At 34.9% G+C, this 27,588-nt stretch overlaps 1 protein-coding gene across 4 annotated transcripts; it reads right to left on the bottom strand.

Moving 5' to 3' along the window:
- Positions 1-439: 439 nt before the first annotated feature.
- On the bottom strand, positions 440-26,527 carry LOC149942946 (uncharacterized). Of its 4 annotated transcripts, XM_090177553.1 has the most exons (6): positions 8,975-9,117; positions 7,733-8,118; positions 7,512-7,643; positions 2,160-2,292; positions 1,854-1,888; positions 440-687 (listed from the first exon to the last, which is right to left on the bottom strand). In XM_090177553.1, the coding sequence occupies exons 3-5, from the start codon at positions 7,624-7,626 to the stop codon at positions 1,870-1,872; spliced, it is 267 nt and encodes an 88-aa protein (XP_090033679.1). In that variant the 5' UTR covers positions 7,627-7,643; positions 7,733-8,118; positions 8,975-9,117; the 3' UTR covers positions 440-687; positions 1,854-1,869. The 4 variants fall into 4 exon arrangements, with proteins under 4 accessions (XP_090033679.1, XP_090033676.1, XP_090033678.1 ...); XM_090177550.1 differs by lacking the exons at positions 7,733-8,118; positions 8,975-9,117 and adding an exon at positions 26,383-26,527; XM_090177552.1 differs by lacking the exons at positions 7,733-8,118; positions 8,975-9,117 and adding an exon at positions 22,155-22,197.
- Positions 26,528-27,588: the final 1,061 nt, after the last annotated feature.

Consider the following 27,588-nt stretch of genomic DNA (forward strand, 5'->3'; position numbering starts at 1 on the left):
GGAATTAATAGCCAGAAATTTGATTAAATCCAAAAACAGTTACCGACTGCTTTCTGTATTTAATAACGTTGGAAGATGGCTTTCCAGATTTAGTCAAGTACTATAAAACTGTCCTGTGCATTCCCGTGGCAAATACAATTTCAGAAAGAAGTTTTAGTACTCTCAACAGAATTGAAACGCGTCTATGGAAAACAATGGGCAAAGAAAGACTTTCAAATCTGGCCATACTTTCGATTAATCGCGACTTATCTAACTGCATAAAAGAAAACCCTATGTTAGGGGTCGACAAGTTGAATCAAAAGATTTAAACTTATTGAACTGGATATTTTTCATGGATTAGGATATTGCAAAAATTTCTTCAATTATTTGCTACAAGTGTCAGCTTAGAGGTTTTAGATAATGCTTTTACTACATGTTGTGTTAAATTAATTATGATGAAAACCTTTGAAATTTTATTAAGTACATGTATATAAAATAATTGCTCGTTTTATATTAACAGAATATTATTTTTAAGTACCAGTATATCAAAGCATACAGAGACATTGCCTCTGTAAATTCAACAAGTATCACATTAAGATGGAAATTACTGGTAAATAAAATTTACAAAAGAAAAAAACTGAAGCATTTCCAATCCACTTTCCATTAACCTTGGTCCTTGAACTTTTGAAGTGTGGAATTGAAAACTGCCTGAAAATAAATATGGTTAGATTTTTTTCCCATGGAGAGTAATTTGGGCAAGGAAGAAAATTTAGAATTTCTTGTGCATGTACAGGAGGAATAATGGTAAAACTGTAAAACCAAATATCCCTTAGTTTAAAAACCTCATAACTAATTAATGAAGATCAATTTATGACAGCTAATTTTCGGTTATGTAAATTATAAAAGGGGTGTGCTCGGGGGAAAAGAACTTTGGGATTTGGTGACACCTTGGAAGTTTTGCCTGTGCTAAAATAAATTAAATTTTGTGCCTTTAAATATTATTTATTTACAAGTTTGTGAAAAGTCAGATGATAAAATGTTGAATTGTCTGGAGAAAAAAATTAGATTAATTAGGTAACAAATATGATTTAAAGGTTTTTTGTCTTATAAAAAATTGATTTGCACAAAATTTTGGTAACAGTAAAGTTTCATCTAGATTTCAAAAATGTAGTGAACTTGGAACCCAAACCCATAGCTGTTTGGCTTTGATGGGGCAAACATGAATTTATATTAAAATACATTAAAGGGAATATAACCTCAGGTATTTGGTGTGGAACACCAACGTTTGCAGCTCTGGCCGCTCTTGCCTTTCGCTTTAGAAATGTTTGGCGCCACTGTACCGGGTAATTTGAAAACTTAAAGGGGTCTTCCATAAAGATTGTTTTGCAGGTCATAATCCCTTTAATAGGCAAATGTATTGAGAGTAAATGTTGCTTGGATAGTCTTAAGCAATCTGAGAACTAGTTCTCTGCAGCCAAACAGTTCAATAATAGTGTTTCCAGTGAATAGGACTGTAGGGATAATAAAGAGTGGTCTCAGACTAGTGAATAGTTTTCACCAGGAATAATAATCAGCTAGGCTAATACCCAATGCTTATCCTGCCGTATCGCGTATAGTAAGATCACTCTGACGGCCTTCGCCCCACCTACGAGAGAAAAATCCCCTTTGCGCGCACTCGCCTCTCCCTAGTGGCGTCAAAAAAACCTCAGCCACATCGAGACGAAACTCTGCCACAATAGGCATTCCAAGTAGAGGTATGGGTTTCTGTTTTAACCTAATGTATTTTGCTACAGAGCAAGCCTTTCCCAACCAAAGAACTTATTTGAAAATTTTTATAAATTATAATAAAATTGTAATTTGTTAAATATATTTACCTCAGCATGCCGCCCCTTAAAACAGACCAAAAATTCTAAAAAAAAAGGGAAAATTATTTTTGGGGAAACCTGCAACCAAGTTTCAATGAGATACAATAAAGCGCTTATATAATTTATCAGTAATGTTTAATTTATACTCATAATTACACACAGAATAAATAAAAAATAACTCTCCAAGCCATTTCATTGTAAACATGAAATGGCTAGTTTACTATAAAAACCACCCAATTCACACTCAACAACTGATTGTACCCATTAAAATGATATTTGTACTGTAAGTTTATTATGAAAAGATATAAAACTCACTTGGTCCTAGGGACGGCTATATCAGAGCAACGTGATGGATTTTCAAAGTTCTTCTGGAATGCAGGAGGAGAATATCTGTTGTAAAGCCCCCAAATGCTGTTCATCAATTTTCCGTTGTACTTAGGTGGTGTAACTATGTTATATGTAAATAAAACAGCAAACCCATAAGGCTTAAAACTGCACATTAAAAATTATGTAGGTTATGCTAATAATAATATAAAAGATAAATAATACAATGAATTTATTCATACTACCCAAGAATATAGAACTGAAGGTTACATTTGCCTGGTAGATAGAATTAATTTACTATGTGCCAAATTTTACGTCATGGCAAACCAAAATATGTTTTTCAAGGTTCTAATTCTGATAATTGTGGTAGTTGTAATCTCTATTGTGGAGATTGGAATCAGGTCTAGATTTAAATATATGCCTTTCCTAGCATTGGTTTTAAAATGCCTTTTTAGTTTGCAATGTTAAAATTATATTTTGAGATTGAATTTCTTAAGATACTTAAACCGGTTTAAAAGTTAAATTATTAGAGATTCATTTCTACTACCAATCTTACACTTTAGATTTAGGATTTACAACCAAATAAATTTTCTAGATATAGATCAAAACTTCTCTGTACTTTAAAATTTTATGTCATGTAGATATAATGAGCCAGATTTGCATGAATCTAGCTAGCGATACCTTGAATTCTGGGGGACCACTTTATTTACGTATAATATAACTATTAAACTATACCATTTTAACTGCTTTAGGAACTAAGAGTAGGATGTAAATGAAAAAACAATTTCTCCAAGTATCTAAAAATTTTAAATGTTTTAAACAGTATGATTTTTAAAGTGGTTTTTGTAAAGTGGATCCAACTAAAAAAAACCTTATTGGGCAGTATTTTTTTATTAAAACTTTAGCCTGTTCCAGTTTAAAAGTGGTAGTCAGATGACACGCTTTTTCACCAAGGCCAAAGATTTCAAAAATAATTTTAAAAATTATATTCACCACCCATTACGCAAATCAGAAGATATTCATGGGTAAAATGAAAATAGTAAAAGTTCTAATGTGGAAATAAATTATTCCGTTTGCATTTTAATGATAGCATATAATAGAAAGTATAATTATTTTCAGAAAAATTAGCAAAAACCGATTTTTAATAGTACTAGTTCATTGGATGCGACAAATCAGTCAACCCACCAAATTAAGATTTTTATATTTAGTTAAATACAATAATTAATAACTAAATTTTGTGATTTTAATGACACTATGTGTATATGCGTAGGAACTATCATAAGAAAAAATTTCAACTTTCTATGTCTGATCTTTCGCCACCAGGGAAACAATGTAGTAAACCACTCTAAGTTTCAATGTGCTTATTTTTCATATTTAATTTTTTTGAGTACAAGAATTTGTACATTTAATAATTTTAACAACATTCTATTTTTAAAAGGGTAGGAATTACCTGAATTAAATTTCCTCTACGGTATTTAACTGGGATCTAGGACAAAATCCCCCTGGGGCATACCCCCCCCCCCCCCCAAGTAATAGACAAAATCCCCCCAGGTAAGTCCAAATGGATTTTAAAGTTTTGGCCTAATTTTTAAATTTAAATTAGATTAAGCTAACCTAACCCAACCCAACCCAACAACGATCCGCCGTTTTGGGGGGATTTTGTCCGAAAAGTGAAAATAAATGGGGGGGATTTTGTCCGAATGATCAATTGGAATGGGGGGATTTTGTCCACAAAATTTGAAGATAGTCAATCCCACCCACTATTAATTTAATTAAGCAACAATTGTGTTGAGTTTATTTAATTGTGAATTTAACGATAGCTATAGTTATTTAAATCCTTTTTAGGGTGAAGTGCACTACAGCGGCCTCATCGAATTTTATATTAATTTTGGTTGCGCCTGATACACCTTGTCACGTAGATGTCGAGGGTATTTTTTATTTTAGCCGCAAATGATTATTTAATTGTTTAACTTAATTTTTTTAATTTAAAAAATTTCTGATTTTCATTGAATTTTATATTAATTTTGGTTGCGCCTGATAGACCTTGTCACGTAGATGCCGAGGGTATTTTTTATTTTGGCCGCAAATGAGTATTTAATTGTTTAATTTAATTTTTTTAATTTTAAAAATTTCTCATTTTCGTTGCATTTTATATTAATTTTGGTTGCGCCTGATAGACCTTGTCACGTAGATGCCGAGGGTAATTTTTATTTTGGCCGCAAATGTTTATTTAATTTTTAATGTAATTTTAAATTTCTAATTTTTGGGCATTATCACATGTTTCGTTGTACTTATTTCCGTCGTGCGTTCGCCGACACCACAGTTTCGGTGTCCTAATGAATTCCACGTGAAATTCCTTCTTTTTTATAAAATCAATTACAGTTTTTGTTCATTTTCTCGGTGTTTTGTATTTTTGGGCCACAAAGTGATATTCCCGTACTTTATCAAATCTATTACAGTTTTTGTTCATTTTCTAGGTGTTTTCTATTTTTGGGCCACTTTTTTTCTGGTTGAGATTAAAAGTATATACTTGATGCGTAAGGCTGGGTACTGTCCTCTAGGTCGCGTTATAGATGGCCCATCGCTTTTTTTAGTATGGGGTTGGGGAGGCGCTGCGCGCCCCCAGCGCTTGAGCGAAGTGAGTGCGCGGCGCCGTCAGGCGCCAATACGGGGAATCTCAGGCACCAATACGGGGAATCTCAAAGTGCGTCAGGCGCCAATATGGGGAGTTTAGTAACGTCTTTTACGTGTTTTGGAAGTAATTATCTTCGTCGGAATGGGGCTGTGTCAAAAAAGTGGTGTCGACGGATACACGACGAAAATATTTTTCAGAAAAACGTTAATAAACTCCTAAAATTACGCCTTTTTTTAAAGTTAAGTTGATTAAAAAATTATCATTTGCGGCCGCAAAAAAATTAGTTTTGTAATCTACGCGTCAAATGCTACATTCTCCGCCACAAAAAAAATACAAAAACACGGCAATTCCCTAAAATGACTAAATTTTTAAAATTAAGTTAATTAATTAAATTATCATTTGCGGCCCAAAAAAATTAGTTTCGTAATCTACGCGTCAAGTGCTACATTCTCCGCCACAAAAAAATACAAAAACACGGTAATTCCCTAAAATGACTAAATTTTAAAATTAAGTTAATTAATTAAATTATCATTTGCGGCCCAAAAAAATTAGTTTCGTAATCTACGCGTCAAGTGCTACATTCTCCGCCACAAAAAAATACAAAAACACGGTAATTTCCTAAAATTACTAAATTTTTAAAATTAAGTTAATTAATTTAATTATCATTTGCGGCCCAAAAAATAGTTTCGTAATCTACGCATCAAGTGCTACATTCTCCGCCACAAAAAAAAATACAAAAACACGGTAATTCCCTAAAATTACGAAATTTTTAAAATTAAGTTAATTAATTTAATTATCATTTGCGGCCCAAAAAAATAGTTTCGTAATCTACGCGTCAAGTGCTACATTCTCCACCAAAAAAAAACACGAAATTACATGAGGCCGCTGTAGTGATGCATGGGGGATGAATGTATCATATCTTATAGATAAAAAATGCATCTGGGCCTCTGTTGCAGAATGGAAACATTGTAGGGGGACTGAGAGCAAGAGAACACCTGGATTTGAGGTAGAGGGGATTTGGCGTATGCGCAGATAATATTCCCACCTGCATCATGACTTGTATTGCCCATTAATTTAGTTTAAAAATAAACTATTTGGTAGACACGTGCTTACAACATCTATCAAAAGTTTGAAACTAATATCAAAATATTAATCAACTGCAGTGAAAATGGGTCCTCAAGGTTACTATTGCCTTGAGATTAGAGTTGTACACTTTTTTTTTGAAAATAATGAACTATATTTTACTAAAATTTACATTACCAAATTAAGCACATTGAAACTTAATGCAACATATTCTGTCATTAAAATAATAAATTTATTTTATTATTGCATTGCATTTAAAAAATTTAACATGAAAAAACCCTAATTATGTAGGCTCATTGTCTCCCATGAAATATTACCATCAAAATTGACATTAGAAAAATGACCTTTCGGACAGTTGTTGCAATTGACTATATTATCAATCTGGCAGCGAAATATATTACATAGGAAGATGAAATTTTCCTCTAGGTAACTCCTACCCATATAGACATTCTATCGTTAAAAAAAATTAGCCTACATGTTGCCTCCCACGAATTAGTACCATTAAAATTCAGTTTCTGAATAAAATAATAATTACTATGGTATGCTACCATTAAATTGAACATAAGCACATGGACTATAAATAACTGCCAGATAACTTTAATGTTTTGAAAGAAATTATTTTATGGACTGTTGATTTCACACGAAGTTCTTTTACTTCTGATGAAAGTGATAATTAATTAGGAACCTACAGTTGTAAGGTGGATTTAACCTCAATTATGGCACCATTTGATTTAGATATTAAGGGATTCATAGCACTATGCCAGGTCTGGATTAAGACTTTTAGATGCACTAAGCACTTATATATATTCAAACTATAAATTTTAATACATATAGAAGTTTCTATATATATATATATAAATATGTATAACCTTTCCCCATGATGCCCTAAGCACGTGCTTATTTTGCTTAATTGTTAATCCAGTCCTGCACCCTATAGATATGGTTTACAGGTCTAGAATAGAAATGGAATTTGAAAACGGTTTCAATAGACCACTGAAGCCAGGTGCATACTGACCCCTAAAATCGTTTAGTTTTAGATAACTACTTTTCAAAACTAGCGTGAAAAATTGCTTCGTGTTGGTTCGGGAAGCTACTCGTCCAAGTCAGTTCGCTTAGAATCGATCGCTTTCAAAATGACAAGGCGGGGAAGTAAAATTGCTCATATTTTCAAAAATAATGGGAATAAAATTTGAAATAATGTTAAATATTTGTGTTTATAGTCACAGCCAACTGTTATCTTGAAGTTTCTATGTTAACATACGAGCAAAGATATCTGTATGAGTTGAGCGCCCCTATCGGAATATTATTTTCAGAATAGTTTTTGCATTGAAGCCAATATAAAAAATTCTGGTCCTAATTTGAAATAGCGTTAAACCTTGGCTACAAGCGAACTGGGGTTCAGTGATTTTGCATGTGTGAACCAAGAATTATCGTCAGTGGTCAAAACTGGCATTCAAACCAACCTAAACTGGGTTTTAAGCTCTAGTGTGACCATGGTTTAAGAGGATAAATGGAATGGGCATTAGATATTACCTGCTACTTTGAGCTGCGAAATGACCACTTAACAACTGTAAGCTCCCTATGATAAAATGTATTTTTGGTTTGACTTGTTATAACAATCTTACATTGACTAGTTAAAGCATTATTTTCATCTTTGGTGAAACTTGGTTTATTTTTTTCCTTTATCATATTCTCATGAATTTTATGAGCACTAAAAGATGCGCAAGGAATAGCTGCCATTACTAAGTGAATGTAATCTGAAAATAAAATACAAATCATCATACAATATGGTCAAGAGTAAAACAAAAACTTGATGTGCAGAAATATATTTTAAAAAGATCATTACAGTGGTCCCAAAAGTTTAAAACTGTAGGAATTTGTCCCGGACCAGGGGGTGATCACTCCGTAAAAGCAGTAAACATGCTTCCCGTAATAAGTACGTAATCTCAGAATACTCTTTGCGTAAAAACTCGGCGTACGCTTCGCGAAATTAGTGTAAAGGCAAGCTCTAAGTAATCAGCCCCTCCGTCCTGGAAATATTAATAATGAGACTTCAAAAAAAAAAGAAACATTGAATTTTTAAATTTTATTGTGAATTTTAAACAGATTTTCATGTCTCATAACTAATTTAATAATGTTGTTTCTTTCAAATGTGCTTCTCGCTTGATCTGTCTTGGAAAATCTATTTGAAAACGACTTCAATTCCAGAGAAAGCATCTTTGGTTCTTGAAACTTAAAAATGGTTGGTTTAATAAGATTGAAATTGTAAAAAAGTATTACTTTAGCTATTATGGAATTTATGGTTCATAAACATATAAAAGTAAAAGTTAATTATTCCCAAGCGACAATTAAGCTAACCTTTTAATGTTAGACCAAGTTTTTAATGCTATTTTCATTTATTTTTTCAATCAAATATACTTTAACGCTAAGTGTAACTCATCAATAAACTTACGACAAATATTAACTCATTTGGAATTTAAAATTTAGTTTTACTAGGCAAATTACTGACATAGTGAAATATAATTTTTTTAATTGGTCAAAAGAATTGACCAATCTTCCAATTTCATAAAAATGGCATCTCTATATAAGAATAGGATGGATAGTGTTATTTGGTGTCACCATGGTGTCCCATCAATATACAACAGGACTTATTTGCTATTAACACTACCAAAAGCTTGAACCAACTAGTAGTTGATTTCCCTGTTTCTCAGGTTATATTTATTTTGACTATTTTTAATTAAGCCAAACTCTTATTGATTAGAGGCAAAAAAATTGCATTCATATTAAAGGTGTAGACAGGAGGCCTATCGTACAATTTTGAGGCAAAATTACTTGCAGGAAAGTTATTTTCTAAAAAGTACCCCAAATTGTCTTTATACAATGTGGAAATGAGATTTAAAAAAAGAGCTAATACGTATGAGACCAGTGACCCTCTCGAATTTTATAGATTGGATACTAGGTTTATAATTACAGCACCATGTGAACCGTTTTAAATAAAGTTGTTTGAGGGAGATATTAGGATATCCAAGACAAAAATTGGGAGAATTATTCAATTAAAGGTATTTAGTAAAAGGTTAAAACGTCATACCATTTAATATACTACGCAACAGCCTCTCTCTTGAATATTCTAGCGGATAACCACGGCCAACTTAGATCCACTGCTACTCGCATTAGATCCACTGCTACTCGCACTAGAAGGCCCCCCAGCTTTATTTTCCTCCCATGTTAACGACCGTATGAGGAAAAGCCGATTTACGCGGGAAAATTCCGCTTGGCGCGCTAGGAACCGGGACAACCCTTCTAATGTTATCCTACGGGGAAAATTTTTCGAAACAGTCCCACTTTTAGGAACCTTTTCCCTTATCTTTGCAATATTGTTCAACGCTGAGATTTTAATATGATTTGAAGTAAGGTTTTAGCTTTATTTTAAGACTATGTTTGTAATTTTCCGATCTTTGGTTCGCGTACAATCTTCTTTTAAAATCGACCAAAATTTTAAGGCGAGGAATTGACTCCGTATCGAAAATAAGCCTCGGCGTCATCTTGCGCGGCGCGAGATTAAAAAATGTAAAGCTAAGAACACAAAATAAAATATCTCAGATTATCTGATAATACAACTTGGGTACTATTTTTTACTTAAGTTAATATTTTTTACTTAAGTTAATATTTTATTATTTATTATTACTTAAATTTTTACGTTTTATTATTATTAAACTGTTCAAAACATTATTTCAAATGGTTAAAGTTTGCTGTCTCTGATACAACCTAAGCTAATACAGTGTTTTGTATTAATTTGTGATTGTAACAATCAACAACACACTGAGAAATTGGATAAAACCATTATGAATCGCTTAGTTCCTCCTCTTCTGGACCATTTGATACACAATATTTCTCAAAATTTTGAAAAAGTTAAACACCTACAATACAAACCAGTTAGTCGAAAAGTTTTGAAACTTTAAATTTTATCTAAAACAATTTTATATTTCACGTGAAATTTGTTACAATAAATTAGATTCAATTTGTAAAACTATGAAATTTAATATAAGACAAGTTTTTAAAATTTAATACAGAGTTTGAATTTATGTTTAGTTTTCAATCAGGCGCGCAAGATGACGCCGAGGCTTATTTTCGATACGGAGTCAATTCCTCGCCTTAAAATTTTGGTCGATTTTAAAAGAAGATTGTACGCGAACCAAAGATCGGAAAATTACAAACATAGTCTTAAAACTATAAACTTTTGTCTTAATTAACAGCTGAGAGCTGTTCGCTACTAATTACTTCCAATCTACTTAATTAGCCTCACAGGTTGAGTTGATAATTTCAAGGGTATAATTAGGTTATTCCAATTCAAAAAATAAAAACAATCAATTTTATCTTACAGCTGACTTGAGTTAGTTCACAATTACTGAAACACTTTCAGTCTTAAACACGCACTGTTCATACACCTAAGTCCATTCACTCACGTTCCAAACGCGAACAACAATTTAACTCTTTTCTTGACCGAAGACCGAAGACCGAACATACTAATTAAAACCGCAAAGTTACCTCATAACTTTTGACCGACACCAGGACCCCGTCCTGTAGTAGTTCGTCTGACAGCCAAGAACTAAGAAAGACTAAATCTTCTATATTGACGGCAACGGCTTTATATACTTTTATTTGGCGGTTTTTAGACCCGTCAAGATTTGACTAAAGTTCGAAAAATTGAAGAGATTATATTTTTTACCCGGTTCGATTGATAGTTCTCCACACGGTGGCGCTATATTATTACTTTGATATAGTTTCCGCGGGAGTTTTGAATAATTATCATTCAATAAACAATATATACAGATATTGTATTAATCCGTTTAGGAAAAAAACCCGCCTTATCATAATTGTTCCTTTACTTGAATATTTTCCCTAAGGAAGTCAATGGCTCGGCGGTTAACTATCCGCATTGTAACAATGCGTCCCGAGTTCAATTCCTGATCGCGATCAAATTTTACATTAAAATACTAAATTATTTAATTAAATATAAGATTAATATAATCTATAAATATTTAATTAAATATAAGATTAATATAATCTATAAATATTTAATTAAATATAAGATTAATATAATTTATAAATATTTAATTAAATATAAGATTAATATAATCTATAAATATTTAATTAAATATAAGATTAATATAATTTATAAATATTTAATTAAATATAAGATTAATATAATTTATAAATATTTAATTAAATATAAGATTAATATAATTTATAAATATTTAATTAAATATAAGATTAATATAATTTATAAATATTTAATTAAATATAAGATTAATATAATTTATAAATATTTAATTAAATATAAGATTAATATAATTTATAAATATTTAATTAAATATAAGATTAATTTAATTTATAAATATTTAATTAAATATAAGATTAATTTAATTTATAAATATTTAAAATGATGTAGAATAAATTATAGTACCTAACGTTATAATTTTGTAAAGGACATTCGCAAAAGCTGTTTTTTAGAAAAACACCGTAAACTAACAAGCGTTGGTGGCTGAGTGGTTAGAGTACATCTCTTGCACGAGGCAGATCCGGGTTTGATTCCCGGCCGGCGCCAAAAAAATCGCAAATTGATATTAAGACGAATACCGTGTACAACTGGTGGAAACCCTGCCATTGGACGTTGAGAGGTAGCATTACACTCAGTACTCGGTCCGTCCCAAAGTCATTAAAAAGAAGTTGGAGAGAAAACGCCCTTACAAACACCACAGACTCAACACTCACCACAATCATAATTCAAACTTAATACCCACAACAGTCACAACATTAACTCAACATTCACGACCTACAACATAACAATAACGAAATATCCGGTGAGCGTTGACGAAAAAAGACCAACCAAACGAAACCCAACCGCAAGCCAATCCGTTAACGCTCACCGTCACACGGTGGTTTTGCCAACCCTTCGGGAAACTGCGTACGCAGTGATTACCCTTTGCCCCAAAAATGCGAACGCGTTCGCAGGCCTGACAGACAGACAGACCCACAGACAGACACGGTGATTGTATAAACCCTCCTAGGGGACTTTGTCCCCTCGGAGAGTTAATAAAATATGTGCCCTGCATTTTGAGGAGTCTTGTTTCATGAACAATAAAACCAGAAATAGAATCAGGGCCGGCGGATAATGTGGGTATAGTGGGTAGAAGTACCCACCCGGGAAATTCCGGGTGGGTATTTTACCCACCCGGAATTGATGTCATCAAAGTCGGTACTGTGGGGATAGAGCCACGGCCATTGTCACATAATAGCTAGGTTTCCACTCTCCTCGAAAAGGTTTTGCAACGAATAATAGAGCCATGCCGCCTACATAATAATTTGCACAATTTTCCCGGGACTACGTGTTTTTCCTATCCCCTCCTTGATGAAGTTAGTTCATAAACGGGATCGTATTTAATGGTTTTCGTTGTACCGGCCACAATTAAAAATTCGTCACTGAGAGAAGAACCGCTTTCCCTGTTTTTCCCCACCTTCTTCTTCTCTCTATTGTAGGAGTGAGTCCGAGTAACGCGTGACACTTTTCAGTATAAAAACTGCAGAAGTAAATTTGTAAAATAGGTTATTAAATATAAGTTATTAATTCTAATGAGACAAGCGTGAATAATAAAACGCAGTCTTCGCAAAAGGGCAAATCACAACTTAAACATAGACCTTTGACAAGTTTTTTTTATTTCCCTCGCGTCAATCCCCTTTCTATTTCTGAAAATACGGTAAAGACGGACTTATATTGGGAAGTGATGCGGAAGATCAATACAACACTATCTTTATCTCATGCTTTAAATATCGGTGATGTTGAAAAATATGCACGCGGCACTGCCCCGATTAAAATAGATTGAAGTAAATCCTCAAAATCAAAATTTAAAAATACATAAAATGATAAAAGCATAATTTTCATAAGTGTATTTTAACGTTAATGTTTGTCGTCATTAGTCTCTCTGTATCAAACATTTATATAAAATAGTTATCAGCTGTTACATTTCTACCTCGCGTTGTGAAGTAGGATTGATAAGTGCGTACACTATAACTTTTAGAAGGTAAACGATACTAAATGTATATGACCTATTTTCGGTTAGTAGTGGGCTCTAATGTAAGTGTTCAAATAATAAATAACTGATTATCCCAAAACTGCTTATTTGACACCAAAGCCATAAAGGCTCCATTTATTTTTTAAATAATTGTAATTTAAATAATCGGTGTCTAATTTAAAGGAACGACGTTTTCTACCACAAACTACGGTAGGGAAAGTACCCACAGTTGTCAGTACTACGTTTTATAACGTTGTCTCTACCTTTCTATATAATTGAGTTTAAATATTAGTACTCAGATCCTTCAAACATCTTTACACGTAGAGTCATATGAATTTTAAGACCTACATGAAGTCACGCGTCAAAATATTTGGAAAAATTGTTGAATCAGTTCATTTCCGAAAATGCAAAGTGCAGTACAGTTTTTGCATTGCACAATTAATACTACGTGATAATAAATTTGAGAATACTAAATTTTTGTAGTTTTTACCTCTATCAATTTCTCTTAATTAGTATTATATAGGCCTATCGTTTTATGTAGGATAACCCAATAAATCCCCCCCCCCTCGTCTGACTACCCACCCGAGATTAACACGATACGCCGGCCCTGAATAGAATAACACCAACAGCTATTCCTACCCTATTTTCTAAGGATTATAGGCAGGCATTGAAAAGTAAAAATAAATTATAATTACTATTTTTTAAGTACAGCTAAATTACACAATGTTTTTTAAAGGAAATGACCATTGCGCTAATAATATTAGTAGCTCAAACAAACATAACAAAGACCAGTTAGAAATAAACAACCTCAGGAATTGTGATAAAAACTCTGGTATAATAATATAATACATTTATATAAGGTACTTGATTTAATAACAAATTCATATCAGAATCTAGGAAACGGGTACTAGAACAGCGTATCACCTGCGTAGAATATTTGGAAAACATAATAAAGTTTTTTGTACAATTTTCCATTCACAGCACTTTGGAAAAACATAACCTAAACCATAAATATAACAAGGCCCAGAAACGTTTAGATCGAAAGTTACTTAAAGTTAATCACTAAATATTAACAAACTTTAAAATATTAGCGTAAATCCTTGATTTAGTCCTAATTTCTCAAAAATCCTGTTTCTTATTTCTTTATTGTGGTTAAACAAGGCCTAAAATATTTTAAAATATGAACTTTATTTCAAATAAATTTTAAATATATACTAATGTATAAAAAAATACTTAAACTAATAAATTATAGTTCAATTCCAGTTTCAACTTGGTTTCTTATTCGTTGGCGTTAGCCCAAAAAAAATGTAAACAACGGTAACAATCCTAGGATCTCTGCGATTACTCCCCACGTACAGGCGTCGCTGCGATCGGCAAAAATTTTAAAAAAACTGGTTTGCTTAGGGTATAGGGAGTTTCGCATCTCTATAACTGCCAGGATCTCTGGTATAAGTAGCTGCAAAAAATATCCATATTGTTCTAGTCAATAGGATAAGCAACTCTAATCGTAGGCGAAAAATTGTTGTGGAAGGGCATCCCGAGGGCAAGATTTGAACCGTGTAATGTGACACCGCTGGGATGAATCAAAAACCATAATCAATTGCACATTCTTCTCAAGCATAACTTAACACAATCAACGATCTTAAACCGTTATGCGTATACTATTTCAAAGATAGTATCAGGAAACTATACAGGGTCTTTTTTTTGCTCGGAAAAGTGTTTTTTTTTCAAAAACTATTTATAGTACCGATTTCAAATTTGGAAGGTCAATTCTCTATACCGGGGGACATCAGTTTGAGAAATTTGAGCGTTTTCGGTAATGTTTTTCACCAATTTTGAAAAATTATTTTTCGACCACTAGGTGCGAGATAAAAAATTTCTATTATAAAGTTGTAGGCCGTCATCGAAAACCCTTAAAAATTGTTCACTCGACGAAAAACAATTTATTTATCAGTGAAAATTTGAGCTTGAAAAATTTACAAGTTGGTGAAGCCAAATTACGATTGTTTGAAACGATAATTGAAACCGAATTACCTAATCCAGTTGAAACTTTGGTTAAAAAAACGACCGGATTTAAAAAACACGAGGCTATAGGTCAATCCTAAACATGCATTGGGTATTTAAAGGAAAACTTTGGGAGATTATTATCAGTGTTTGATAATACTTCGAACAATGCCTCGTTATTCAGTAGCTGAGCGTACCGAGATAGTTGCCATTTACTATGGAGAAGCAGCGCAAAACCTTAGAAGAGTGACTGAAATCTTCGCAGAAAGACATCCAAATGGAGCACCATCTGTAAATACAGTAAGACGAGCAATTCACGATTTCAATCAATTTGGTAACTTGCAACCTAGGTTTCGCGGATTGGGTCAACCGGATTTAGACTTCGAGAACAATGTACTCGCGTACTTTGTGGCATATCCTCGTCACAGTTGCGCTAACGCCGCTGCTGATTTGGGTTGTTCTGCAAATCGTGTGTGGAAAATTCTTCGTAAGAATCGCTATCACCCATACAGAGCTACGCTCCACCAAGGACTAATTGACGGAGACCATCAAAGACGTTATGAATTTAGCAACTGGTTACTAAATGCTGTCCAAGAAGATAGACAATTTTTGCGCCATGTTTTGTTCTCCGACGAAGCGTCATTTTCTAGAGATGGGCCCTTTAATCATCAAAACAGCCATCTTTGGTCTGACATCAACCCACATTGGGGTTTTGAATATCATCACCAGGTTCAATTTGAACGGGTCAATGTTTGGGTTGGACTTGTTGGAAACCGTTTGATTGGTCCCTTTTTCCTGCCGACGAACCTCAACGGCCAAAGGTATTTACATTTTCTACAGAACGAACTGAGTGACGCAATCGACGACCTTCCATTGGCTGAAAGACGTCAGTTGTGGTTTCAGCAAGATGGCGCCCCTCCGCATTTTTCCCGGTAAGTAACTGAGCACCTCAACAACGAGTTTCCTGAAAGGTGGATAGGGAGAAATGGTCCAGTGCATTGGCCAGCAAGGTCACCTGACCTAACACCGCTGGATTATTTTCTCTGGGGATTCGTTAAAGCAAAGGTATACGCCACGCCCATTGAAACTAGGGAGGAACTCATTAGACGAATAATCAGTGCTTGCCGAGACGTCACACCAGAAATGGTAGAGAAAGCGTTTGAGAACTTAATTGTCCGCGCACAAACCTGTGTTGCAGCCAATGGTGATGTTATTGAAAATGTTTTGTAAATATTTATGTGAATAAAATATCTGCATTTAAAAACCAAACGTGTACATTTTTTCAAGTGTGAAAACTCTACTACGTTTGTATTAGACTTGTACCCTTTTCAATTATCGTTTCAAACAATCGTAATTTGGCTTCACCAACTTGTAAATTTTTCAAGCTCGAATTTTCACTGATAAATAAGTTGTTTTTCGTCGAGTGAACAATTTTTAAGGGTTTTCGATGACGGCCTACAACTTTATAATAGAAATTTTTTATCTCGCACCTAGTGGTCGAAAAATAATTTTTCAAAATTGGTGAAAAACATTACCGAAAACGCTCAAATTTCTCAAACTGATGTCCCCCGGTATAGAGAATTGACCTTCCAAATTTGAAATCGGTACTATAAATAGTTTTTGAAAAGAAACACTTTTCCGAGCAAAAAAAAAGACCCTGTAGAGGTATACACTTGGAATGTCTAAGGTTCCATTAGGACGGTGATACGAAAGCGCGTCGAGAAAAAGGCGGGGCTTAACTACGTCAAGTGTAAAGCTGGATTTTCATGGACGCTTGTACCTTGAAAAAGAAAAGATTGAAATTTTTCCATTTTGCGGGAAGCGTATACTTCATTTTATATTTTGCGCTCAAGCTGCAAGGAAAGCGCTAGATATTTCTAGCGTGCCGCGTGAGCTCAGCTGGCGGCTGCCGCGTTTATTTTTTTGCCGAATTGCAGACGTCTTTCGATTAAGAAAAAAATGTTATTACTTAAAACCTTTAGTAATTATCAAAGCCAAAAACAATAAAAGAAAGTATAAAAACAAACGATGGTGGGTGCCCCCTATTTGCATAATTTTGCTCAACTCTTTCCATGCTTTCCTTTTAATTTTGGGTTCCAAATTATTGGGTTATCCCTTACATGGCTTATAAAATTGTTTTTCACTTCTATTTCCCTTTGGTTTTTTCTCTTCTTTCTCTTTTCTTTCAATTTCATTTTCGGTAATTTGGTTGTAGTTGAACTCTCTCTCTTAAATCCTGACTGCAAAGCCTCCTCGTGGCGAGAGCCGGGCAACGTATGGCTAATAACCTGCGTTCGGAGTCGCGGGGCTCTTGGGGGCGGTCCACACCCGGTTTGCTGGGTCACTGGAGTCCTTGGGGTGTCACGTGCTCGGGGCGCTGGGTCACTGGGACCTCGGGGGTGTTCCATACTCGGCATTCAATATCCTACTGGGGAGGATAATTGTGGTGGAAGAGGAAGTCACTCTAGTCCTCAGCTGTGTGAGGGTGGGAATTAGGGCAGCCCATGGTGTCGCCTTTTGTTGGGCCATGATGAGGGCGTTTGTTTGCCATATGTGAGCCTGTCTTTATGGCTGTCTCACTGGCCGAACGTTTGTTTCGCAAAGTGCATTTTTGTCCGGCATGACTCTTTGTCTTGTGTGCCGCCGTAGTGCCCAGCGGAACGGCGGGGTACAAATACATAACCTTATGTAGTTGAACTCATTGTTATTTGTTTCGAACAGCGTACAATAGTGTGATAAGCCTTGGTACCAACATACTACATACCCATTGGCTGGCTGAAGTCACGTGGAACGACGTCACGCGCGGAATTTTCGCTTGGGCATAAAAATATCTAGTTGGATTTGATAGGCGCTAGAAGTGTGTTCCAATCTATTTTCACAAGCGCAAAATACAAGCGTTATTGAAAAAAGAAGCGATTGAAGCGTGAGCGCGAACTTTAAACTATTTCTAGGTCAAGCCAAATGTTTTCAAGCTACAAGCGTGACGCGTCCATGAAAACCCAGCTGAAGTCACTTCAGCCAGCCAATGGGTATGTAGTATGTGCTAGTGTTGGTACCGAGGCTTATCATAGTTACCATAGTAATAAACTTTAGAGGGCGCACTACAGCAAACGATTGAGCTTGATTTCTTTCTCGGCTGCGATGTTTTATTTTCAGACTAACCCTCATAGATTTTCAAATAAATGTTTAGTATCAGTGCTCTTATCTTTTAATTTGTGAATAGAGTTTCCTATCCTTATGACTAGATTGAGTTTCATGTAATTACTTCATCCAAGGCACGCGTTATTCAAAAAAGGAATCATTAAGATAGTTGTTTTAATGGCCGTTAGAGGTAATATGCTAGTTTCAAAGGTTGCATCGTTATCTTTTATCAACCAATCACCCTGTCATTTCAATTGCAACGCTTTAATTACTATATTCATTGGTAAATACACCAAAAGTAACACCTCATTTAAACTATCATGATATTTTTACGGCGCTTGATTTCCTATGAAAGATAATTCGTTGCATCTATTTTCGCTCTATTTCTAACCCGACCACCTGAATTTATGGTACTAAAAGTCGCTCGATGACTTGGGCCTAAGGAGGTGCCTGATTATTATTATAAAACACTTTGGTTCAAATACGCAGTAGACGCCTATAATAGTGTAATGGGGTTAGAAATATAAGGTTGATAAATCAGGAATCGGTATAGTTTCCCAGGTTTTGAGCCCCCTTCGCGAAAAACATATAGGCCTAAGTCAGCAAGTGTTTGACCTCTCCTACCGATTGATGTATTATTCTATTCACCCTTATTCCCTACCGGTTGGATAGTTATGTAAAATAAAGAGAAATACCGAAAACTAACACCGCCCAAGCTCTGGAACCCCAATCACCAAATATTGGGATATCGAGGCCATGAAATTCCCTATCGAATGATGTATCATCTACCATTCTGATCCAATCAGTAGAAGATTTTAATAGCATACGACGAAATGACAAGTATGGACACTGCGAAAGTCCCCCCCCCCATTACAGTGGTTACGTATTATGTTAAAATAGTACGCAAATCCCTATAGGATTAGGTGTAAAAAACTCAAAATAAAAATCTTTAGGTAACGCCGCAAAATTAATAAACTGTGCCAGACCTAGAATACATTTCTTTATATTTGCAATGATTGTTATCGTCGCTCCCAATCCCCCTCACGACTAACAGTAAGCTCCTTCACGAACATCAAATCAGCCTAATATCTCATTGTTGATGCTTGGAGGATAAAAGACGTGTTTCTATTCCCCCTATCGTGCTGGTCGAAAACAAGACGATGATGCCCGCGGTACATCTCAACACAACCATTCTCACTAAATAGCAATAAATAGCCTTCACCTGAACAAAGGGGTTTATTATATACTTTTGCCTGTTAAAAATAGGTGGAAAATAGACGTAACGAATTACGTTTCCTAGGAAAGCAGGCGCCTAATAATATGGAAACGCCACTGTTTTTGAGCTATTGCTGTATGAAACCCAAAATGTATTCATGTTAATAGAGAATATGAAGTCGCAACTGTCGCTACGTCCCCCTTTGGTTCGCCAATGAAAGCTAGATAGGTAGCGGCTAAAGCAGACGCTATTAGTTTTTCCTCATCGTTATTCGTAAATTTTACCTTATAAATATTGATACTTGCAATTTATTATAAAGAAAAAGTTTTTATAGCTTTTTAATTGGTCTGTAGCTACGGAGAAGCTAGCACCGTTATGCCAAGGTCGTGAATATATAGCTTCTGTTTTCATGATTCCTGAAAGAAATTAACGCCCTCCCGGAGAGAGAACTTGCAATCGTAGTGGAGTGTCTTCGGTCGCCTTTACCGGGGGAAAGATTACACGAGGAAAGTCGAAGGGGTGTGGTTTTCCTTTTGGTCATCACCAGGCGAGACGGTTGCTACCCGTATATTCTCTGTCAAGCCGAATAGATTATTGTCGGAACCTGATTTTTGGACCCCACCACAGTTGCGTTTGATCAACCCTCTTTCAATAACAGAGCGACGGTAGGAGAAACATCGATGTTAATGCAGTACGCGATTTCTCGTTTCCTCAGGGATAATATACTGTCTATACTATGCCAAAACTGCCCCCAAATTATAATTTGGGGACCATGGAAAATTAACCCTTTTTTTGGGCAATTTACGCAGTGTGTAAAACATGATTAAAAATCGGCCGAAATTGCACCAAATCGCGGTTTTAAACTTATGAAACTTGGTTTGTCAGGTATGCTTTATAAGTATTTTGATAGGCTGTCGCGATCGATAATTACCAAAAGTGTCGCAAATTATGATGGCAATATTTCCACTCGAAATGTATTTCGATGTGAACTAAAAAATCTGTGATTTGCTCTATCGCGAACTATCGGTATTATTATCTATTGAAACAACACTGAATTAATAAAAATTCGGAAATATAGTATTCAAATTTATATTATAAATATACCCCTAACATTTTTACCTCTCCGAGGGGACAACTAGGAGGAGTTATACGATCAGCGTGTCTGTGTGTCTGCGTGTCTGTCTGTCCTGCGAACGCGTTCGCATTTTCCGTGCAAAGCTTAATCATTGCGTTCGCAGTTTCTCGAAATCTCTGCGTTCGCAGTTGCTAGGACTCTTTGCGTTCGCAGTTGCTAGGAATTAGGGAACGAAGTCGAAGGGGTGGAAAAAACAACGTGCGACGGTGAGCGTTAGCGGATTAATTTCCGGTTGGGTTTGGTTTGGATATTTTTTTTCGTTAACGCTCACCGTCGCAACAATTTTAACTCAGCTTGATTGGATATTTCGCTATTGTAATGTTTATGTGTAGGGTGTGAATGTTGAGTTTGTGTTATGACGGTTGTGGGTGTTGGGTGTGTTCTGTTTGTGTTTGTTGTGTTTATTTTTGTTGTGTTTGTGTGTGTACGGGCGTTTTCTCTTCAACTTCTTCTTATTGACTTTTGGGACGGACTGAGTGCTGAGTGTTATGGCAACCTCTCAACTTACAATGGCAGGGTTTCCACCAATTGTTAACGGTATTCTTGTTCGCGTTTTTACTCCTCACTCTCTAGACAATTTGTGGTTCTCGTGTTTTTGCTTTAACGGTATTCGTCTTACAAGGAGACAGCCCGAAGTGTAACCCACCGATTTTGTTCAAACTCGGGGGATTGGTAGACTTTCATGTAACTTGAAAAAGCCTAAAGATAATTTATTCAATGGGCAACCGTTTTGCCATGGCAACGCAAAATGTTTTTGACAACAAAAATGGAAATTTTCCCATTGAAAATAACATAGGATTCTGACCGATTCCTAGGAAAAATTTAACAAATTTCAAAATTTCGAAAATGCCAAAAATAGAAATAATAGATAAAAATTGACAAAAAAAAACATCAACATTGATCAACTTTTGATCAATTTGAGGTCAAAATCCCATGTTATTTTCAATGGGAAAATTTAATATTTTGTGTTGTCAAAAACATTTTTCGTTGCCATGGCAAAACGGTTTAGGATTTTTCATGATACATGAAGGTCTACCAATCCCCCTAGTTTGAACAAAATCGGTGGGCTACACTAAGGGATGTCTCCTTGTTAGTGTAGATTTGCGATTTATTGTTGCCGGCCGGGAATCGAACCCGGGTCTGCTGCGTGCAAGAGATTTACTCTAACCACAGCTTTGGCGAAAGTGTTTTAAGCAGTTTTAAAGTTATTAACGTCAATTTTTCCTGTACCATTTTTTTTGATATGTATAAAATTGTCAAATGTGGAAATTGATCAATTTGTAGTTAAATACGATCGTCGTCAGGAATCGAACCAGGGGCACATTCTTATGACGTGTCAGGAAGGCAAAAATGTTATTCTGAAGAGTAAGGGGTACCATAAGCAAATCTTGGGGTCTTAGCCCAAACTAAGGTTGTGTATTGGATCTATACCATGATAATCAAGCCTATGCTGACGTATGCAGCATTGGTTTTGTGGCCGAGGGTAGTGCTTAAGTCAGTTCAGGCTGAACTACGCACTGTGTAAAGGCTGGCATTGCAAGCGTTTCTCTTAAGGTGCTCCTGAATATTCTACCGCTTCATCTTTATATAGAGTAGGTTGCAATTATGAGTGCCTATCGGTGACTTCATAATGGTTACTGGAGGTCTGCTAATTGGGAGTGCAGCCACACCAAATTGTTTCGGCAATATTCTTGTCACTTACCGATCTTATTGATGGGTTCTGACAACATAGCTGCAAAGTTACACTTTGATAAGCAGTTCAGTGTTTACTTTCCAAGTCGTCTAGACTGGTCTGGTGACACAGTTTTTGGAACCAAGGGTGAAATTGTTTGGTTCACGGATGGCTCCAAGACTCACTCAGGGGTGGGTGCTGGAGTTTATTGTCAGACTAAGAAGTTTGGCTTCTCTGAGAGCCTTGGCATTTTTTCTACGGTTTTTCGGACTGAGATTTCGGCCATCTGCTTCTGTGTAGACTTCTGTCTTAAGAAGAAGTATCGGGGCAAGACTGTTCAGATTTTCTTGGACAGTCAGGCTGCCCTTAAGGCTCTTAATCAGTTTAGTATTACTTCTAAGCTTGTTCTTAGCTGTTTGGATCTACTTTCGGAAATGGGCACCCATAATAGGGTTCAACTATATTGAGTTCCTGTGGCGTAGCCAGAAATTCGTCAAGGGGGAGGGGGTCGAAGTACGTGAATGTTAAGAGGGGGTTGAGAAGGGGTGGAAATTTAGTACAGTCAAAGGTAGGCCCAATGGGGGGGGGGTGGTCTGGACCCCGGAAACCCCCCTTGTCTACGCCGCTGAGGCTGGTCATTAGGGTCATCATGGCAGTGAGACACTCTGGCCAAGGAGGGTGTGGAGGCTAGGCTCTTAGGTGCTGAACCTGCTATTTCGATACCCAATGGCCTGCTTCGCAGCCATGTGCATCGCGCTATGGCTGAGAGGCAGATCAGGCTTTGGCTTGAGACGGATGGTCAGAGGCAGGCCAAGGAGTTAATTCCCGGGCCTTCTATGAAAAGAGCAACTGAGTTGCTCTCGCTCTCTAAGAGTAGTATAAGGGTGGTTACGGGCCTACTTTTAGGTCACTGCCAGCTTAATTAACATCTGCATCTGATTGGTATCAGTGAAAGCCTTATGTGCAGGGCATGTGTCTGTGATTCTTATGCGGCTCAAAGGTTTTTTTTAGAATATTTACAGTTCTTTTCGTAAATCAGACAAATTAACCTAAATAAGTTTATTTATGTTAGTCAGAAAATATTGTGGCTATCCAGAATCTTAAAATAGTTTGAGTGGTTTCTTCGTATGATTTAACATCAATTGACCCAAATAAACTTAGGCTATTGTGGATTGATTATAGTAAATGAAGTGAATTTGATCTATGTTTCTTTTAAATTGTTAATTATAATTCATAAATTCATTCATCGTACATTGCTACCGCTTTTTACGATGAAAAGGAAAAACATTTGGCCAAAAATATTTTCAAGAGTATGTTGATGAGAGTACGTTTTACTAGAAGAAGAAGAATTGGTTGGTTGTTATTGTATCAGTTAATTGTGTTATTAATTAATTAATAAATTATCTCTATTTTCTATGTTACCAAGTCAAGAATGTATTTATTTATACTCAGGGAGAATGAATATGTCGAGACTATCGACGGACACGTTGAGGCCAGCCTTGGAAATAACGGTGGTCAGGTGGTCAAAGACCAGTTTATTAATTGCTCAGACCAGTTTATTTATTCAAAATTTGGGGGGTCACTGGTCACCGTGTCCAGTTTATTAATTCGAAATAATATCAAATAATAGGAGATGACCAGTTTATTAATTCAAAGTTTGATTTCCCTATTCACCGGATTTCTATGTACCGCGTACTACCGTCGCACGTCGAGGCATTGCAGAGTACCTCGCTCGCATCCCTCGAATGAGTCAAACTGTCGAAGCCCCCTCTGGCCTCAAAGCCTCAAACTTTCAATCCTCTAGTCTCGCTTTCCCCGAAGTACGTTAGGCTACGCGGTAACGGACCGAGGACTCGGGAGCTACGGGGCCTAGAGTAGAGAGTGAGAATACTTTAAATTACAAGGGTCTTCTAGGCTATGGCAGTAGTCTTATATGAGATACATGTATTACTATATAGTGTTATTCTTGTGATACTCATAAAATAAAGTTAAGTATTTTGAATACGTTTAAAATTAATGTTACCAACATAATCTAACTTCTAAAATGTATAGGTTTTTTTAGGCTAATAAAATAACATTAGAACATTTTACATGAGACCAGTTTAATAATTCATAAGCTAGGGGGACACTGGTCATAATGATCAGTTTAATAATTCATAATCTAAAGGGTCACTGGTCATAAGGACCAGTTAAATATAATACCTTATTTCCAAGGCTGGTTGAGGCCCTAACCTCGTCACGTTAAGGGGGGGGGGGGAGGAGGCGGTCTTATTTTTTGCGTCCTCGCAGCAGCGATAATCGCGTCGAAAAACTTAATTTTTAAGAACCAATGAGATTGCAGTATTATTTGATTTTATTAAAGCGGAGGAGCATATACCGGGGGCCCCAACGGGTGGAATTGGAGTAACGCTAAAAATAATGTCGACATATTCATTCTCCGTGAGTATAAATAAATACATTCTTGATATAATATAGCATTAGTACTTCATTATATGATAATTATTATTTTAATAGTTTTCTGATATAATTTACATCTTAAAAGTTAATAAGCTAATAACTAATCCAAATAGAATCAATTAAGAATAGTATTTAATAAAAAAGTTTATAACTTTGAAATTTTCCCAATCCACGTGACCAACTTTTAGGAAAAAATGTGTAACAGCTACCCCTTCCTCACCGTGGCTTCGACCCTAATTTTCATTAACTCAAGTGTATGTATTAAAAGTATATTGCATTAAGTGAAATTTAAACTAAAATATTAAATTTTAATACAATTTACCAAATTTATTCGCATTTATCCAAATTTATTCGGATTTACCCAACTTTATTCGCATTTACCCAAATTTATTCGCATTTACCCAAATATATTCGCATTTACCCAAATTTGCCTAAAATTCCCAAATTTCCCTATACTTACCCAAACTTATTCGCATTTACCCAAATGTATTTGCATTTACCCAAATTTATTCGCATTTACCCAAGTTTACCTAAATATGTAAATAAACTTAAATTTCCCTATACTTACCCAAACTTATTCGCATTAGAACTATAAATTCGCATTTACCCAATTCTATTCGCATTTAGCGAAATTTATTTGTATTTTTCTCAAATATTTGTACAATTGTTTTTGCATTTACCCAATGACATTGCATACTTCCTTTAAAGTGTTGTATTATATGTCAGAGTAATTCTTCTACATATGTATAAAATAAAAGATAATATTTTACATGAAAATCGATATGGCACTCGGAATGTTGAAGCAAAAAATGTTTTTGTAAATAGATATAATAAAGCATTAGGACGAAACCATGTTAACAACCTAGGACCAAAATTATATAAATTATTATATAATCATATAAAATCTTGTGAATCATTGAATATATTCAAGATAAAAGTTATTGAGTGGTTAATTGAGATTGGAATTAAAGAACTATGCAAGAAATTGGACTTATAATTATTTATTTATGCTCTAACACGTATTCTTTGTATAAATGTTTAATTATTCATATTAGTATATCCCTGCTCGCTCCAAAGCAAAATTTTTAAATGTCCTTATATTAAAAAATTGTTGTATATTTTTCACAAATTGAAAACTAAAGTGATCCCGACCACGCTCAAGTAATATTGCTTATGTGTGACCGGGTTGAAGTTTTATATAAATACTTATTTATGTAAAAAATAAGTTCATCAATAAATTAAATAATAATAATAATAATAATAATAATAATAATAATAATAATAATTATAATAATAATAATAATAATAATAATAATAATGATAATAGTAATAATAATTTCGTTTCAATTAGCCCAATTTTTTAACTACACCAAAATTTTCAAATATATTTCCCCTGGCCTATTTACCTTAGTTTATTATTCGTTTTTACTCAATGTTAGTCGCGTTTATCTATAAAAGTACTTATCCATGGCTATACGTTATTCGAATTATGACGTATCGCATCAGCATCTCGGATATTGCGGGAACTAGCACTTCTAGAGTTTGAGTTCCTGACGAAATGCAAGCTTGTACAAAGCGAAATACAATTAGCCTTTTCAGTTTACAGACCAACGTGAGAAGATTATAAACTGTCGGATTTACGTCTGTACTAAGCAAACGCTTCGCGATTTATTAAACCCTTAGCAGACGAAAGTCAAACAGTTTATGAAATTTTCACCTTGGCCGCTACGTGGCTTTATTTAAACTGAAAAGGTCAATTATGCGACAACTCGCTTCGGATGAAGATGAGTAAAGAACTTACCAAGTAGGCTGAAGAATTCCTGAAGAGCAACTTTAAAGCTTTGGTTCGAAACCAGAACAAATTCTGAGAGTTTCAAGAAAATGTTAAAACCGCTCAGATCAGAGAAATAAATCATAAAAAATTGAAGTTAATGTAAATAATAATATCGGTAACGGAGTAGAAAGACGGAAACTAGGCTCTTTGTACAAGAAATACAACACAAAAGAAGAAGAAATCAGTGCCCCGAAATTTATTTATAAGTCGATTGAGCTCTACCCGTACGTGATCGCTCCGAATGATTCGCCGCATTCGAGGTTTAATGTTGAACTTTACCCGGGTCTTCCGACGATCTGTATTAAATTTCATAGGCCCTATCATCGCGAAGGGGAAAAAATGTAGATTATTCACATCCTTGAGAGATGACTCTTCGTGTACGTCGGTCTCTGACTGGTCGGGAAAACGAAACTGTACGTTAGGATTCGATCAACTTTTCCCTTTACACCATTTTAAAAATAATTATGAAACATAAAGCGGGAAAAGTGTTTACGAAACCTAAATGGATGAAATTTGAGATAAAAATACAATTTTGAAATCACCAGGAACATTATTTTGACATTGAAACAATGAAAAGAACATCGTTTTTAAATCGACAATAAAAACACTTTGGAATATAAAAGAACGGCATTTTGAATTCGACAAGAAAACATTTTGAAATAGATTATCAGATCATTTTGAAATCAAGTTAAACATAATTTTGAAATAGTTAACACATTTATTTCGAATTAAAACTAGTCGCATCTAGGCTATTGTACAAAGCCAAAACCTTGTAAACGCCAAATGTTTAAAATTTTGAGTTTGTAATAAGAGTTTGTACTAAATTAAACATATACGAATTGTACACCTATTCGAAACACATTAATCCCCCAGATAATTTCCTGGGTGATATATACCACCAGATAGCGCTTACATTAATATAAGAAGTAATTTTAATCAAAATAAGAAAGTGAAATATCTCAAAATTGAAAAATTGCGTTTACTAGGTTTTGCCATAGAAGAGCCGTATAGTCCGGCTCGATTTCTAGAAAAGAATATAATTTATTTTGCGCGCCCCAAATAATTTTATGGAGTTCGGCAAATGATTATGACCCTTTTTAGTGATTACGTATTTTTTTAAATCTTTCTCCAGTAAGTGATTTGGAATATATTAAATTAATATAGTTAACAAAA

Source organism: Leiobunum rupestre, chromosome 6 (genome assembly GCF_980474605.1).
Source record: "Leiobunum rupestre chromosome 6, qqLeiRupe1.1.hap1, whole genome shotgun sequence".
NCBI classification, from domain to species: Eukaryota; Metazoa; Arthropoda; class Arachnida; order Opiliones; family Sclerosomatidae; genus Leiobunum; species Leiobunum rupestre.

What these genes read in the sequence shown, in the direction of transcription:
- LOC149942946 (XM_090177550.1), bottom strand. Translation starts at nt 26,497, where the DNA reads ATGATTTATTTCTCTGATCTGAGCGGTTTTAACATTTTCTTGAAACTC. An exon ending in GGAATTCTTCAGCCTACTTG is followed by an intron (nt 7,644 to 26,382) that starts GTAAGTTCTTTA and finishes TTTTATTTTCAG; the next exon opens with ATTACATTCACTTAGTAATG. An exon ending in TAATGCTTTAACTAGTCAAT is followed by an intron (nt 2,293 to 7,511) that starts GTAAGATTGTTA and finishes CATATAACATAG; the next exon opens with TTACACCACCTAAGTACAAC.